Below are 19,150 nucleotides of genomic sequence, written 5' to 3'. Positions count from 1 at the left end.
CACACACAGTGACATTGACACACACACACACACACACACACACACACACACACACACACACACACACACACACACACACACACACACACACACACACACAGTGACAGTGCCAGACACACACAGTGACAGTGCCAGACACACACAGTGACAGTGCCAGACACACACAGTGACAGTGCCAGAGACAGAGAAACACACACACACACACACACACACACACACACACACACACACACACACACACACACACACACACACACAGTGACATTGACACACACACACACACACACACACACACACACACACACACACACACACACACACACACACACACACACACACACACAGTGACACACACACACACACACACAATTAGCCCACCTCTGCAAACACACACAAAAATAAGGTCTTTCCCCCCTTGAGGTGGGTAAGGTGTCTGGGAGGTGGTATAAGGGGGCATGTGGGTTACCTGGGGCCCGTGGATGGGCTGCTGGAGCTGCATAGGTAGCCATTGCAGCTGAGAGACTGGCAGGCCTGCGGAGCCAAAAGGGAGGGACAGAGGGGCGGAGCCTAAGGAGCCCGGCATTACTGGAGGAGAGAAGGGAGGGGAGCAGTGCTGTAGGAAGAGGCGGGCCAAAAAAAAAAAATCTTGGCAGATTGACAGCACGGGCAGCCAATCAGGAAAGGGGAGTTTTTAAAAAAAAAATATATATTTTTTTTTTTAAACCATTCTTGCAGACTTGCTTCCCGGGGTCCGGACCAAATTGTTTCGCGTGCCGGCCCGGACGTTCCCCACCCCTGGCATAGAGGATACTTGGTAAGAGTCCAAACAAATGTTAATAGAGGGTGGTTCGCAAGCGTATCCAATGCACTGGATACAATCAACTGCTGGTGAGATACATGTAACACACAGATGGAAGTGATCATACATACATTGTATTAACCACCCATTGCAGCGATGATTGCTAAGCTTATAAGGCCATCGTCATGGCTAAATAGGCAATAATAGCTTAGGCTAGCTCAGTCTGAGGTAAATGATATAAATAACAGCCTCTAGTGCAGTATACAGTATAACGATCGGATACCTTAATATGAGCTCGTAAACAAACCACTGTTCAGTGCCTCTCACCCTCTACCCGGCATGTAAACGTCATGATGTCATGACGTCAGTCCAGTAGCCGCCTCCCACCTGACGCACGTTTCGCTGGGGTGCTTTTTCAAAGGTGGTGACGTGGGGAGCTACGAGGGAAGTTTAAATACAGACATACCCCGCATTAAAATACGCAATGGGACCGGAGCATGTATGTAAAGCGAAAATATACTTAAAGTGAAGCACTCCCTTTTTCCCACTTATCTATGCATGTAATGTACTGCAATCGTTATATACGTGCATAACTGATGTAAATTACACATGTGTAACAGGCTCTATAGTCTCCCCGCTTGCGCACAGCTTCGGTACAGGTATGGAGCCGGTATTGCTGTTAAGGATGTTCTAACAGGCGCATGCGTGAGCTGCCATTTGCCTATTGGGCGATATGTCCTTACCCGCGAATGTACTTAAAGTGAGTGTCCTTAAACCGGGGTATGCCTGTAGTGTGTGTAACCAATGAAGCAGTCAGGAAAGCTGAGTATAACCATGTGTTTGTATTACAGGTAATTAGTAGCGATGGAAAGAAGAGTGACTGAATGCATGAATAAAGGAATCATGAACACAAATACAAATAAATAAATAAAACAAGCTGTGTGTGATGGTCTTAGATAATGATAATAAGGAGCTGAGGGGGATGCCAGATGCTAAAACATATAAATGAATAGTGGATAAAGTATATACATGGAAAGTATAAGAACCAGATGAGGACAAGGTAAGTAATGGTACTGGATCAAAAGAAATGATCAGTAAGGGGAAGTGGATACACAGAGGGAAAATGATGGTGATCTAAATGAAGGGAGAAAATAAAAAACCTTCATTAATCCCTCAGGGCACAAGAGTGCCCAAGGCATAAATCCTTTTAGATTCTTTTTGTAGTATAAGGCGATTCCAATCTCCCCCTCTAGGACTGGGGGGGACACTCTCTATCCCCATAAAGTGGAGATTAGTGATGTCACCATCATGCACATGATGTTTGTGATTCGCTAGGGGGGTGTCTAGATGGTTCCGTATCGCTCCTAGATGTTCTAAAATACGTTGGCGAAACTCTCTTATTGTTTTGCCAACGTATTTTTCGGTACACTGACAAATGGCTTGGTAGATCACGCCTTTACTCCTACAGTTGATAAACTTCCTTACTGTAAAAGATTTAGTATTGTTCCAATTATGGAAAGTATTTGATGGGGAGATGTAAGTGCAGGCTTTACAGCCCTGGCATTTAAAATTCCCAGTGGATCTATTTATTAGCCAGGTATTGAGCGCAGTTGGTCTGAGATGGCTATGAACTAGTTTGTCTTTTAAGTTCAATGCCCTTCTGCTGACCAAGGTGGGTGTAGATCGCAGAACTTCACTGAGGTCAGGATCTTCAGTGAGAATAGGCCAATGTCTCTTAAGAATGGTATTCATTTCAGACCACTGGTTGTTGAAGGTTCCTATAAATCTGATAAGTTTGGAATCCTGAACTTGAGTCCGATGATCGCTCAACAGAGTGTTCCTATCTGTAAATTTTGCTCTCCGGTAAGCTTTCGCAATAGACCGGTGGCTGTAGCCTCTCTCCCTAAATCTATCTCTCATTTTCTCTGCTTCGCTCTCAAAAGATGATAATGTAGAGCAGTTCCTGCGAATCCTAAGAAATTGGCCTACAGGGATACCTTCCTTTAGTCGTTTAGGATGATGGCATTCATAACGCAAAAGACTATTTGTAGCTGTCTTTTTGCGATGGACCGTAGTTTCTACTTTGTCATCTTGACCTCTTGAAATTCTAAGGTCAAGGAAGGTAATCTCCTGTGTGTCAATTTCATAGCTCAAATGAAGATTAAATTCATTATTATTGAGTACTTTGACAAATTCAAGAAATAATGTCTTGGTCCCCTGCCACAGGATTGGTTTCGTGGAAGACCACCTCTGCCTCCCACCAGCCGAGATACAAATTCGCATAGGTGGGGGCGCAGGTGGTCCCCATTGCCGTACCTCTGAGTTGGTGATAGATGACCCCATTAAAGGTGAAATAATTGTTGGTCAGTATAAATTTCAATAAGTCTAGTACAAGTTGGTTGTGTTTAACAAATTCGCAGCTCCTACTTTTGAGGAAGTAGGACACAGCCTCAATCCCTATCTGATGTACAATGGAGGTATAGAGTGACTCCACATCAAGGCTGATTAGCAGAGTGTCCTCATCTAGGACGATATCATTAAGTCGGTTAAGAGCATCTTTGGTATCTCTCAGAAACGATGGTAGCGTATCGACAAATGGTCGTAGTATTTGGTCGATATATTTACTGCATTGTTCTGTTAAATTAGAAATGCCGGAAACAATAGGTCTACAGTGGCGGCCTCCCTTAGTCTACAGCGGCCGCCTTGGCGGTTATTTTTAAAATGTGTTCAGACGCGGGCTTTTTTTTTCCAGCGCCACAGGCGCTTCCTTTGTTCAGCGCCATTAGCGCTGATCGGGACAAACGGCTGGCGCGCGGCCAATTTCGTCACGAAAATTAAAAAGGCAGGGAAAATTGCGGTTAAGCTTTAGATTAAGCTTAGCCGCAACAGTACCGGGGGAGGGGGGGGGGCAAAATGCCCTTATGTATCTTAGGTAGACAGTAAAAGGTGGACAGGACTGGTGCAGGTGTTAGCAGTTGGTCATATTCTTTTTTAGAAATGATTCTGGATTCTAAGCCCATTGTCAGAATGTCTTTCAGTTCTTTTTTGAAATATACGGTTGGGCTCTTCTTCAGTATCTTATAGCAACTGGGGTCGGACAGGAGTCGGGTACATTCTTTTACATAGTCAACGGTGTTCATGATCACTGTGTTGCCTCCTTTGTCAGAGGGCTTCACAGTGACCATGGCGTCATTTTGTAAATCTTTAAGTCTTTGGCGTTCAGAGGGAGACAAATTGTCATATTTATTAAAGGGGGTCAGACTTTCCAAGTCCCTAGTGACTAGTCTCACAAACATTTCAACATTAGGTCTAGTCACCAGAGGTGGAGTAAATTTAGACTTAGGTCTTAGGTCAGAAAACGGGCCTTCACCTTCTGTTCGATTAGATTCTTTGAGGAGTGCGGTGAGATCCCGCATATTGTCAATATGCAACTGATCAAGATGAATAAGGCCTTCATTCTTAAGTTGAAACATTTCACGTCACTTAAATAATTTATGTAATAGGAGCATTCTCCCAAATAGGTTGGTGTCTTTAACCCAATCAAAGATCTTAAAATTCTCTGACGGGGAGAATGACAGGCCTTTGTTCAGTGCATTAATCTGATCCATGGTCAAAATTTTATCAGAAAGGTTAATCACTTGATTGCTGTTTGATGTATTTGACATGGTGGAATCTATCTGCGTCTCCTGTAACGGCGTCTCGGTCTACCCCTGTAAGCCCAAACGCTTCTGTCTCTTAACCCATCCTTTTTGACCTCTCCTGGTTTTCCCTTTTCGTAGAACAGGGGATAACTCGGGCCCTGCTCTAAAAAATGCATTCTGTCTGTCAGGTCTATTGGCTGGTCTTTCACAACGGTCTGCCTCATTATTTGAAGTCTCCCAGTCAGTTGATATTATTGAGAAAGGTACTATTCCAGGACCGAAACGTCGGATTGGGTGACTTATCTTTTCTATTCAGATGCCCAATACAGTTTTTCATGATTACTGAACCGAGTGCAGTCTTTCTTTACCGGACGAGAGAATGGTACTGTTGTTTTTCTATTATTTGAGACTAGCACCTGTCTATATGAACCAGTACATTGAGTGCAAGCTGTGATGTTATATATATATATATATATATATATATATATATATATATGTATAATATAGTTATTTAAATATACAGCTATATAAATTATAATAGATATATATAATATAGTTATATAAATATACAACTATATAAATTATACTATATATATATATATACATAATTATATAAATATACAGCTATATAAATTATAATAGATAGTCCGGAGTCCGGAGTTTGGGTTATATTCATATATATTCACAATAAATTATTTCACTTTATTATAATTATACATTAATATGGGTTTAATGGGTTAGATTATACAATATTATATAAATAATTTTTACATTCAATTTTCACATACTATAGCACACCTTAGTCACTTTTATCCATCTCTTGGAGTCAGCACCATCATAAATGATGAACATGTGTATACATGGTTGATTAGTGGTATTGTTACTAGGGATAATTAATAATAATATTATTATTATTATTATTATCATTTGTATATTTTAGAATAATAATTTTTATATATATGAATTCACTAATTTTTACTTTCACACATTCATATACACTTATTATATATACACTATATCTATTCACATTATCATAGGTTACACTATCACTTCAATATGAATTTTTCCTTCCAGACATCTTGCTTTGTTCGTGGCATATAGACTCCTAACATTAATGTTCTTATTCAATCCTATCAAAACTGTATATCCGCAGGACATAGGCTAGTATGATTTTTTTATCCACTATAAAGGGTTAACTATCTGGTGTTTTTGATGTTTTTTTTGGACTGTTTTTTCAACTGTTTAAAGTCTATTGTATATGGGTGTATATAATTATTTATTTTATATAAATGTCTCACATATTGTTATAGTTCTGATGTATTTGTAAATTGTCTCTATCTGTACAAGCCCTTGATGGGAACTGCGCTATCACAAGTGTCTGCTACTAAGGGGTTTTTTACTGACCCATGTAGCTCTATATAACTAAATGGGTGTTTAATATGTTTTAGAATTTTATTATTTTTCCAATATGTGTTTAATGTTTATTTGTCTAGCTAATGTTATTATATACTATATATTGGATATGTATGTTCCCTTTAGGTTCATTATCTACAATCTGCGGTTTAATCTCCTATACTTCATCTCTTATACTCTATCTCCTCCAATTCTTATAGGTTTTATTATATGTATTATATATGCATTGGTGGTATATTTGTAATAGCACGAAGCACCTTTTCAGCTGAGTGGGGGTGTTCCAACCAATTAACACCATTAGGTTGTGTATTTAAATACCGGACCTTCCCCTTCTCCACACTTCCCTTTGAAAAAGTTACCCGTGAGTGACGAAACGCGTCAGGGAGCGTCATCACATCGGACGCATTGACACTGACGTCATCACCGAGCGCTGGAGCAGACTGATCCATGCGCGAGTGCTACAGAGGCTTTAACAATACGGAGCCACTTTCCAGGACTCTTACACAGCATTAGCTGCCCTGGATACCTGCTGGGACGTCGATCCTTTACACTTGAAGACTGGGATTGCCCCAAGATGATGCAGTACTAACCGGATGGTGGTGATTATATCACGCAATGCTTGATTTTATTGTACTTTTGTAAGTGCATTTTTTACCCCCTCCTCCCCTTCCCCTCATTAAATATACAATTTTACGCTATGGGCGTGCGCTCTCTCCTCCTTTTTTCCTTATATATATATATATATATTATAGTCATATAAATATACAGCTATATAAATTATAATAGATATATATATATATATATATATAATATAATTATATAAATATACAGCTTCAGTATATAAATTATAATAGATATATAAATATATTGTAACATTATAATATACAGTAATATTATGTGTACTTTATGTGTGTGTCATACTGTTTACAGTAAACAGAATACTGTATACTGCAATGGGGTGGTGAGTGAGTGAGTCATAATGAGTAATAATGAAGTGAATAATTAAGGAAGGGTGAAGGTGCAACTCACTTTGAAATACAATGGGTGTCATGGGTGTCTTAAAATTAATTGATTATAAGAATGTAAATCTTGATCAAATATTAAAAACATGCATTTAATCTGTACTGTACAGTAAAGAAAACATACTGTAAATACTTACTCAGTTGTGACTGTTGGTGTGCGCTTGACTCTTCTGGCCTTACCATGGGAATGATAGCTCACAGTGGTTGCTGGAACAACGAGGCCCGAAGTATTTAACCTAACCAGCGTTGTATCTGTGAAGTTCGTTGTCCTCTCTTGTACATATCCTGTATTCTCATGCTGAGATCCTTTGAAATCTTTTTAATCGGCATTGCTGCGTTTAGAAAGAAATACAAGCACAAGAATGTGTAGTTGATGTGTATTCAATGTGCAGGGAATCAACAAAATTGATGGTGTATTTACTCTTAATGAGTCTCAACCTCGCTCGACAGGTTTAGTACACAGTAGGCCCACTTTTAACACCTGCACCTCGTGTCCATGCACGCGAAAAAAATCAAACAGGGGCACAGTGTATAAAAGGTCACACAAATTGCATAGCCTACCACTCGCTGATCTGTATCTCAACTTGCCCTTGTCCAGATACTGCATTATGCCACCTGCTTCCATGGATCAACCCCGATTCAAGTCTGGGCTTTAGCTACCAAGTTTGAAGTGCCCTAACACCTAGGGTCTCTGAGGCTTTTCAACTCCGGACTTCTCTAGACACTGGGTCACCAACTTAGCAGGGTGCACCTTGAAGCACGGAGATAAAAAATCCCTCAGCTCATTCATCCATAACATATGGGCATGTTAATGGATTCATTGCCGGGCTGGCAGGAAAGGTTTCCTGCCTTTAAATTTAAACCACCATTGAAATACAGTTTATTTTTATATGTATCTTCTGTATATGCAACAAATATAAAACTCATATGTGTATTCATGGTACTTTGTTAACTAGCTGCACTCCAAAAATTAGAGTGCTAGCTCTTTCCTAGCGCAAATTATCCACTTAATTGAAGGGCCTCTGTGATGTGGGTTGCGGTTTGACCTATAATCGGTCTGGGTTACAAGCCGGCATACAATGTATCCGTGCTGGCTTTGATCGGTAACCGCAGACGTGTGCCACCAATTCAACTTAAGTGGATAACGAGAAGGCTGGATACATTGTAGCACTCAGGTACTTCAGCTAAACCGCAGACCACTTATTCAATTGACTTTGCTGTTTTGATGTCTGTGGTCTGGAAACTGATACCCATCTTTAATGCAGCTAACTTCTAGGGCTGCAAAATAAGGACAATAAAGATAGGGTAGGGGAAAACATGGTATTATGGTGACCATACAATTTAACCCCTTCAGTCCCAACAAGGTTTAGGGTTAACCAGCTGGACATAATACCTTTATTATTGGCCTGGTTAACCCTTCACCGCCACATTCTATTATAAAAGGGTTTGGAACATTTTTGCAGTGTGTATAGTCTTTGGTGATATCAGTGCATTTGTAATTAAGATAAAATCAGCCTTTATTTTAGTTGACAATATAATCTACCAAATATTTCGAACTTTACACATTAGTTTTTTTTTTGTTATCGGAAAATATTAGCAAAATATGTATAGTGAAGTACTACTAATACATTTTTCATTTTCCATTGCTTTGAGAAAAAAAACAAGACTACAATTAATACTTCTTATGACATTGAAGGCTATTTAGCACCTTGATTAGTTTACAAAAATGCACACTTTTTGTGAAAACAATCTTCACCCTTTTGCCATATCATTTTTCTATGAGCAAATATATATGCTGCAAGAAGCAGTTTTCCACCAACTCTTGTTCTGAAGGAACCTCACAGGTACTGTAACAGGTGGTGACCTGCCAGCTCATCCTTGTACCCTGTTTGTATACAAAGTGCTTGAGGTCTGTTGTAAATTTTCAGTCTCTATCCCTACACTTTAAATTCTCACATTTGAGTAGGCAAATGTGCAGTGGATAATACAGATGCAGCCACAAGTATCCAAACACTTGCCTTGGAAAATCTGGGGCAATCTCCCAGTAATTCTGCAGACAGACGAATGGCCCATTGGATTAACACAGTGGGGGTCCCTGGCAGTCCCATTCAAACTGAGTACCCATTCAAAGCGGTGTTAATCCGATGGGCCATTTGTCTGTTTGCATTAATGTCACAGAAATGTGTTGCAGAATTACTAGGAGATTGCCACAGATTTTCCAAGGCAAGTGTTCGGATACTTGTGTCTACATCTGTACCTAACTGGGGGTCGGTGGCCAGTGTCATATGGGACAAAAAGCATTACCTAAATATGGAAAAGACGATGAGAAAAAGTTATGGCAATTTTTACCACTTATTAATGATATAACAATAAAAATGTTAATAGAGCCCTTATGTTCTTACAGTGAACAAAGTATTTTTGTGAGATCTGACATTTTAAATGGCAAGCATGTAGAGTATGCTGAATTAAATATTTCATACACATACATTTCTGATGCAAAAATACTCCCAATGTAACTACAGCTGCAGCGGATGTTATTCTAAAACTTCGCCCGGTGTACCGCTCGGAATACCCCTGTCATGGCGCGTGATGTTTTCCAACTGTACCGCGAGAGACGCGAGTGCGGCGAGTGCAGAAAATTGTATTTTAGAGTTCTGTTTTTTAAACACCTTAAATTGACACGGTAGCAGAGTAGCACAGTACTGTACACATTGCAATTCATTAATTTCATTGCACCCAAAGAAACAGAATCCATGAAATTCAACAAAGCAATCGCGATAAGCATGGGTGCCTGGGGCTATTGGCCGCGTTCATGCTGCGTGGAGTACAGCAGAGCACACAAAATCGGTGCCGTGAAGTTTTACAATAAATGACCGCAGCAGCTGTAGATTGCTACATTTTTTTAACGTTTGTTTCATCATTTTGTGACATGGGGGAGAGCTACATTAACAAAACGTTTTGATAAATATCTAAACTTATTTTTCATCCATACATGACACATTATGAATGTGAATGTAAACAAATTAGCAAAGATTGGCATATCTCAGCACCAGCATTGGACACAAAGAGGATATGTATCAAAGTTTTCTCTTCTGCAAAACTGGGGCAAAACTGGAGCAAACAACTGCACCAGATGAATAAAGGAATAAAATGTACATAGGAGGCAACGGGATATTTTTTGCTTGGATAAATATGATGCAAATTTTTACTCCTGTTTTGCAGCCAGGAGACTTTGGTACATATCCACCATAGTAGTGCACTAAACTAAAAAAAAAGTAATCAATATCCCCATCCTAGGCTCCCAAAGTTTTGGTCCGCAGAAGAACCTTTTTCAGGTATATGCTATGTGTCCAGTGCTATATCTGAGTGGGATATGCCAATCTTTGCTGATTTGTTTAAATTCACCATGCAAGGACGGCTCTAAAATGACAATACTACTTATATGTACCATTTCCACATTTGTACTTATGATACAAATATATTTTATGTTGAAATTATTCAAGGATAATTACAACCTTCTATTTTTTTTATATGAAAGGAAAACCACTGCAGGCGAATAAAGATCCTTGGAGACTGTTATTATTGTGTGTCAGGATTAACCCAGCCCAAAACAGATCATGCTCACTGCTGTGTCGAGATGGGGCTAGATATGATTGACACCATTACGTAAGTACTACTCACAAAGAATCTAATAATGCAATTTGTTTATTATTTGGGCTATGATTGTGTGGCCCATATTTGCTGAGCAGTACTATTCCATAAGACTCTCCCAAGGCGCTGGAAGTGTCCTTACAGTAACGTGCATTAAATGGGCTGTATGGTACAGTGTATTCCCGCACTGGAATCTTGTGAAAGGGTATTGCTTAATAAATTTGGGCCTGTATTTGGCAGAGGTGAGCAAAATCAAATATTCAACTCCAACTGAACTATTATTAAATAACATCAATTAACTAATAATTTATTGAAATAATGATTTATAACCTGTGGTGTACAAAACCAATGAACATGGTTGGTAACAGGAAGAAAATATTGATTGATGGCATGGCATTCACATAATCACCGGACATTTGTTCAAAAATATTTTTTCACAGTGCATTTCTTTTACACTACATTAAGTCAGACATCAAAGAAACATGAATAAATCATTGCATATTTTCCATTAGCTGTTTCCATAGCAATGAAAATGCAGCATTTCATTTTCATCTAGTGGTTCTAATCTGTGGTGTCCGGACCCTTTGGTAAGTAAAAACCCCAATACAGGTGCGAAACATTCAGTAGCTTAGGAAGAAATACAATTTCAAAATTAAAAGTAGAAAACATGTTGCATTTGAAGTTACAATATAAAAAATAATAATAACTGTAAATCAATCACTTATCATAGCTCTTGCACAGAGAACCATGGCATAAAAGGAATAATTGTGCCACCTGTATTTGAATTATAAGTTAAGAATGTCAATCCACAAAAAAGCTCAAAATCGCTGATTTACCATATTAATAAAAACAAATTAACATGTGATAAAGTTCTCTCTTGCCTTTTTATTTTTCAGCTTACCCATCTTAGATTTATCAACAGCATTTAAAAAAAGTTTAATCTTGTGAAACATTTTTTTATAAATGATAGCACATGATTGAGACAAGCATTATTCTGATTAAAGTTAAGTTCTATTGTGCTTTCAAATGGTTAGTTACATTTTTACCCGCGTTTCATATCCTCAGCAGCAGTTTGGGCTGATTGTTGTATTTTTGCATTTTTTATTGATTTTAAGAGATCTCTTCTTACCCCTTGTGCCACTGGTTTTATTTTGAAAATACACCACTGTGTTCAGGAGCATTTGAAATATTAGTTGTCTGGGAGGACAAAATGTATCTCTCTCCAGATCCCAGTACCGTCTGAGGTTATCATGGTAATCACGATTTGTAATGCTTATACAATCTAAGGGTGGGCACTTTCCCTGATGCTTTGCTTTTTTTAAAAAAATTGTGTTTGGACTGCTTTGCTGGTATAGAATAAGCCCCATAGTCTTTGTTGTATTCTGTGCCACAGGGTGTCTGTGAACACATGTAATTTTCATTTGAAAGGCCTTCCTTAATAATAATTAACTGATTGTGTGATTGTGATGTTGAGGGAGTAACCAGGCTCAATAATAAAGGCTAAGCCCACTTGGTTACCCCGGATCCGTGTGTAAAAGTCATAGAGTGTCAGCTCTTGGACCCAACTGTTGTGTACTGTATGCATCACTGAGACTGCGACAATTTAGTATTTTCTGTGTTTTGCCTTAGCAAGGGTGCTGGGCAGCGTAGCTTGTGAGGCTGTGAGTTTGAGGGTGAGTTTTGCAGAGAAACTTCAATCTTGCGACTCACTGCCAGGCCCCTGCTTCAGCACAAACTGGAAAAGTAAAGAGGGAGAAGGAGTGGCTCAGTGAGTAAAGACACTGACTGGCCTGGAGTTTGAAGCAGTTAGAACCTGGTTCAATTCCCAGTGTCGGCTCCTTCTGACCTTACACAAGCCACCTTATCTCCCTGTTCCACATACACCAAAAACATAGATTGTAAGCTCTACGGGACCTGTGACTACAAAATGTCTCTGTAAAGCGCTACATAAAACTAGCAGCGCTATACAAGAACATGCTATTATTATTATTATATTATGGAAAATAGCTGAAGCGCTCAAATGCAGGTATATCTCAAAATGATAATAAGCCAGACCACTGTACCAGGGTACTAACAATTGATATAGTACCTATTGTGTCATATAATGGGTACTATCCTCCTGAAGACAGGTGGTGTGTGGTGCAACCCACTCACCATATGTCTCATTGGCAGGTTCCCCTGAAAAATATGCAAATACTCACATCCTGGTAGGGCAGGCAGGCAGGCTGTGCAGCTACTCAATGCAATACAGGGAAAAGGGAGACCAAAAAGCGCACCAGCACAAACGGAGCAGGAAGAAACCAGAACAAAAAAATGATTAAAAGGGCACTTTAATGTGGCAAAAGACCCATCCAATGCATTTCGAACGTCGCAGCGTTCTTTTTCAAGGATAAAACACAATGTGATAACATCCATTATATACCCTCTTACCTGTGGGCCATTTCGCGCCAAAAATCAGAACCTGATGACGTCATAACAGAGTGACTCAGTGCCGATCTAAGGGCAAAAGGAAGTACCAAAGGCAGTGTGGCCATTTTGGATGTGGGCAAACATAGGAACACAATAACAAAGCTTTATTGACCATTCCAGCAGAACAAAATACATTGCTGCTAACTGGACAAGCATATTTAAACGAAATAAAGCTATATTAAACTAAACTAATGCTTAATAAAGGGTACTATTATATCAAGGAAAAACATGAACAAGGTGGATTAAAAAACTAGCTGTGTTGCAACTAAGTTATATACAAAAAAAAAAAAAAAGTTAAAAATAAAAACCTCTAGACATGATTAAAAAAATGTGCAAGAAAAGTAAATTTAAGGACATATTACACATACATACTGCATAACACAGATTGTGTACCTAAATCATAGGAACCAGGGAAATACAACCATTATAAAATATGAAGTATTATCCACAAGATACATCAAAGAAAAATTTAAGCTTACATATTAGCATAATATTTGCATGATAAGGCATAGGTTCAAAGGTTATAATGACAAGAATATAATGTCCAATATAATGACAATTGTCTTATTTAATCTGTATTACCAACTAATTACACCATAATACGTCTATCACAAAAATGTTTACAAAAAATGTGTTAGTTGCCAGTCAATGTTCAAGCCCATAGGGAAGCGCGTTTGGAGAGTGAAGATCCAATACGCCTCCCTACGGTCCAGAAGGTTGATATGATCACCTCCTCTAGATTTAGAAATAACTGATTCAATCCCCAAAAAGGAAAAATTATTAATTCCTCCCTGACCACATTCAGTGAAATGTTTTGAGACTGGATGATTAGTGTCTCTCAATTTTATGAGCCTTAAATGCTCTAACATCCTGACCTTAAGGGCTCTAGTCGTCCTCCCCACATACCTCTTGCCACAACCACATGTTATTAGATAAATCACAAATTGACTTTTACAATTTATAAAACTGTTAATCTTAAATTCCTTATTTGGTAATATATTCACACCATGTGGCGGTGGCAAGGCAAACTGGAAAAAACTTTTGGCAGGCTTCATGTGTTTACATGCACTACAAGAGCCACATTTGAAGGAACCCCTAGTGATAAAAGTTTTTTTGAGACCAGAAGATTTGAGTTCACTTGGTGAAACATGAGATCCAATTGTTCTCGCTCTACGATATACAAAAGTAGGACCAGAATCCACATATTTTTTAAGGACAGGGTCCATGGATAAGACATTCCAATGTTTTGAAATTATAGAGTTTACTTTTCCACTTTGTTTACTAAATTGTGAAATAAAAAGAGGACATTTGTTTTTTGATTCTGTCAGTCCATGTGAGTCCTGTTTAATACCAATTGTCTTAACATTGTTAACAAGGCGAGAATCTCCAATTGGATGTGTGGGCAACAATGATGCTCTCTCTGTATGTAATGCATTTTCAAATGCAATTGCTAAATGTGATTTGGGGTATCCCCTTTCCAAAAATCTCCTTGTAAGCTCCTCAGACTGAGAAAGGAAACCACTCATAGTGGAACAATTCCTTCTCAGTCTGAGGAACTGTCCCCTTGGTATGGCCTTTATGACATGGGATGGGTGGCAGCTGTCCGCCCTAAGAAAGGTGTTCCTGGCATTTTGCTTCCTATAAACATCCGTTTGGATTTTTTTGTCTATGTCTACAAATAATTGTAGATCCAGAAATTCAATGTGATGGAAATGAAAATTTAATGTAAATCTTAGATTATAAAGATTATTATTAAGATAAGATACAAAAGTGTGAAGTGTAGTGACATCCCCCCTCCAAATAATAATTAGGTCGTCCACAAATCTTTTATAAAAAACAATATTGTGACGAAATAAATTAGTGCTCGAATAAATAAAAAGTGCTTCCCACCATCCCATAAATAAGTTCGCAAAAGAAGGAGCAAAACTTGTACCCATAGCAGTGCCAATAAGTTGCAAATAAAACTTACCATTAAATGTGAAAAAGTTGTGCGTGAGTAAAAAGTGTATAGCGTCCAAAATAAAAGCCGATTGAAAGATTGATATTTCTGGTATCTCAATAAATTGGCGGACCGCTGCCAAACCATGGTCATGTTGTATAACAGAATACAGAGAGGTAACATCAAGTGTTACCCACAGGTAATCATTACCCCATTTAACATTTTTGATCTGATCAAGAAGATCACCAGAGTCCCGTATAAATGAGGGCAATTTCCTAACAAATGGCTGAAGAAAACCATTAACATATCTTGACAGACCATCTCCCAAAGATCCAATACTAGAGACAATGGGACGACCTGGAGGGTCGACCAATGTCTTGTGGATCTTTGGGAGATGGTGGAAGATAGGAATAATGGGATGAGATGGAATAATGAATTTAACCTCGTCCTTCGACAGAACTTCCATAATAACACCTGAGTCAACCAGTTCTACAAGGAACTCCAAGAATTGCGGTGTGGGGTCGGCGGATAGTACACGATAGGACCGGCCATCATCCAGTTGGCGTAATGCCTCCCTGATGTAACCGTCTCTGCCCTGCACCACCACCGCACCCCCCTTGTCCGCACTCTTAATGACCAATGCAGAATTATTTTTCAAAGATTTTAAAGCTAAACGCTCACTTTGATTCAAATTGTCATGATCTATATAGGATAGGGAAAATCCCTGAGCTAGAAGACGAAGGTCTCTTATAACCAGATTTTCAAACATAGTCAGAAATTGACCCTTGACATGAGTGGGGTAGAACACAGAACTCCTTTTTAGGCCTGAATTCCATTCAGAAAATGTAGGAATATTAACATCATCAACCGTTTGTTCAGATAAAAGATCATTCATATCTTGCAGGGTACAAAAATCATTAAATGTATGTAAAGCAATAGATACCGGAGGAACAGAGTCGGATGAGGGGACATCACTCTCGGTAGCGTGTGATGGCCCCCCATCTAAATCCTCATCTCCGGTCGACCTAGTAACATTTGGAATAAAATTGTCAAAAAACTTTTTCAAGGATAATTTCCGAACAAACTTATACACATCAATAGTGGTTTCGAACAAATTAAAGTTCATTGAAGGTGAAAATTTTAGGCCTTTATCCAGTAGTGACAACTCTGTAGGAGAGAGAGCAGTTCCTGAAATATTTATAACATTAGATATATCATTCAAAACTTCTTCCTTTTGGAGGCGGACCTGTAGCCCCCTCCTCCTCCCCCCCCTCCTCCCTCTTCTGATTCTCTTGTGTCCTTTTGAAATAAAGGGAAAGATTTTGGTTGTTGCTGTTGCTGTCTCTGTTGATTAACATTTTGATAAGAAAAAGCATCCTGGGACCTAGGTGGTTGACCCCAAAAGGTGCGTCCACCCCTCCCTCGCCCCCTGGATGGAGCTCCACGACCACGATGATCATCATTCTCAAATGTATTGACAAAAGATACAGAATGAGAGGTAGAGGCAGTTTCTGCATCTGAAACATCAGATTCGCCACTCTGATAATCCACATTCTTAGATTTTAAAATGGACTTATTGGGAGTAGATTTAAACTGAATGAATGATTTATCTTTGTTATTTGATCTTTCCTGAATAGAATTTATCCTCTGCCAATGGTAAACCTGGTTCTTTTCATAGTCATATCTGTCCCGATCATATTTAATTTGTTTTTTAGACATAATACCACATTCCACATTTTTTACCGTTTTGGAGAGAATAACATCAAATTCCTTAAAGCCCTTTAAACCTTTGAAACTGTATAGGTTTTTTTGCAGTTCTGTGATTTGAATATCAAGCTGATCTTTCTCCTTCATTTTCTGAAACACTATTAACTCCATCAAACGAAAAGAGCAGTCATTGAGGGCTGTTACCCATCTATTTTCAAAATCCACATCCGGAAATGGAATGGTCAATAAAGCTTTGTTATTGTGTTCCTATGTTTGCCCACATCCAAAATGGCCACACTGCCTTTGGTACTTCCTTTTGCCCTTAGATCGGCACTGAGTCACTCTGTTATGACGTCATCAGGTTCTGATTTTTGGCGCAAAATGGCCCACAGGTAAGAGGGTATATAATGGATGTTATCACATTGTGTTTTATCCTTGAAAAAGAACGCTGCGACGTTCGAAATGCATTGGATGGGTCTTTTGCCACATTAAAGTGCCCTTTTAATCATTTTTTTGTTCTGGTTTCTTCCTGCTCCGTTTGTGCTGGTGCGCTTTTTGGTCTCCCTTTTCCCTGTATTATTATTATTACAATGCTGGAACGAGACAGCACTCAGAGGTACTTTTCAAAAAGATTGTATTAGAATAGGTGGCGCAAATGCCAACATTTTGGTCCTTTCTCAAGGCAGTGGCTTGAGGACCGAAACAATCCTATATATATATACCCAAAAATCTACTCGCCGAACAAAAAAATCTACTCGCCACCTAGTCCCGCCCCAGCCCCGCTTGAAAAAAAATAAAATAAATTGAATTAAGTTCTAGTCAGAACAACATTCGTTTTTGACATAAGTTTATTTATTGTATTACATTATACTACAATTAGTCCTTGTCACGTGTGTGTGTGTGTACTGTATGTGTAATCTTACCTGATCCGCAGTCCCTCAATCCAGGTACCCTCATTACCGCAATGTTATATGTTGGAGGGGGGGTGTTCCCTACCTGTCTTCTGGGTTAGGGGGGATTCCGATGTCTCCTGTGTGAAGCTTGAGTCAGATCTGGAAGAAAGCAGTAGTAGGTTATTTCGGTGTAGGTATAGGGCAGTTAAGATATACAGGGTAAATAAAATATCCAGAGTGTGGGTGAGAGAGAGAGGGTGTGTGTGTGTGTGTGAAGGGTGTTTGAGAGATGGCGAGAGGGCGAGACAGATGGAGAGAGGGCGAGAGAGACGGAGAGAGGGCGAGAGAGATGGAGAGATGGGGAGAGAGTGGGCGAGAGACGGCGAGGGCAAGAGACGGCGAGGGCGGGGGGGTGACGGTGGTACTTCTGGTGTCCTGCACACACACTGTCTCTCTCCATCTCCCATACACACACACACTGTCTCTCCCTCTCTCATACATACACTGTCTCTCCCATACACACACACTGTCTCTCTCTCTCTCTCTCTCTCTCTCTCTCTCTCTCTCTCTCTCTCTCTCTCATACACACACACTGTCTCTCACTCTCTCATACACACACACTGTCTCTCTCATACACACACTGTCTCTCTCATACACACACAGTGTCTTACGGGGGGAGTGGGAGAAGGCCGCGACCGAGCACCACCACCAAGCTCCCCCCCTGCTACCACCTCCCGCCTCGCGGCAGACACGGGGACCAGGAGGGGAAGCGGAGAATGCGGGGGAAGAGAGGGAACACCCACTACCACCTCCCGCCCTGTGGGTTGACACAGGGATCGGGGGGAAAGCAGAGACTGCGGGCGAAGGGGGGAACATCCCGCTACCATCTACTAACCTCTTCAAGCAGCAGAAAAGGAAAAGGATGCGCATGCGTGGCCTTGAGGGGAAAAAATCTTGGCAGCCCGCCAAGTCCTGTCAGCCAATCAGGCTGCTGGATTTAAAAAAAAATAATAATTGTTTTTCAGCGTGAGCACCGCATGCGCTGCTTGGGCGGCCATGAGGAGGTCACCACGGGGTCAAATCCAGTCGCCCCGGGCCTGTGGGCAACTGGATTTGTCGAACACTGTCAATTCCAATTGCAATGTCAAATAAACAAATATTATATTAAAAAAAAGTGACAATCTAAAAACACATGGAAATGGAAAATATGCTAATATCAAAGGATGTAACTAATGTGGTATTGTTACCTAGATATGTTTATACACCTTGTATAAATCTAAATAAATTAATGAAAATGTATTAAAAAAGTATATACAGTATCTAACTGATTAACTGTTACATGTTGTGTGTGTGTATGTGTGTGTGTGTGTGTGTGTGTGTATATATATATATGTATATGATTGATATCTGGAAAAGCTGTGTCAGGCAAGACTGGATAGTAGGCCATACTGACCAATGGATACCTAAATGACAATAACAATTGAATATAGCAGCTAAGCTAAACTATGAACTAGAATACACAAACAATACTAAAAATAATCCAATCAATTATATATATATATAAAAAATTATATGAAATTAAAATATAAATAAACCAGTCCACAGGTTAGAGTCCA

General features: G+C 39.5%; 1 protein-coding gene across 7 annotated transcripts in view; it reads left to right on the top strand.

Moving 5' to 3' along the window:
* ADCY1 (adenylate cyclase 1) overlaps positions 1-19,150 on the top strand; it is a 747,796-nt gene that overhangs the window by 256,162 nt on the left and 472,484 nt on the right. For all 7 annotated transcript variants that reach the window (XM_075586430.1, XM_075586431.1, XM_075586432.1 and 4 more), the window contains one exon: positions 10,414-10,541. In XM_075586430.1, coding sequence (XP_075442545.1) covers positions 10,414-10,541 — 128 coding nt within the window. The remainder of the gene's footprint in view (positions 1-10,413; positions 10,542-19,150) is intronic.

Source organism: Ascaphus truei, chromosome 2 (genome assembly GCF_040206685.1).
Source record: "Ascaphus truei isolate aAscTru1 chromosome 2, aAscTru1.hap1, whole genome shotgun sequence".
NCBI classification, from domain to species: Eukaryota; Metazoa; Chordata; class Amphibia; order Anura; family Ascaphidae; genus Ascaphus; species Ascaphus truei.
Note: the sequence above shows the minus strand (reverse complement) of the source record. Positions and strands in the feature narration are given on the sequence as shown.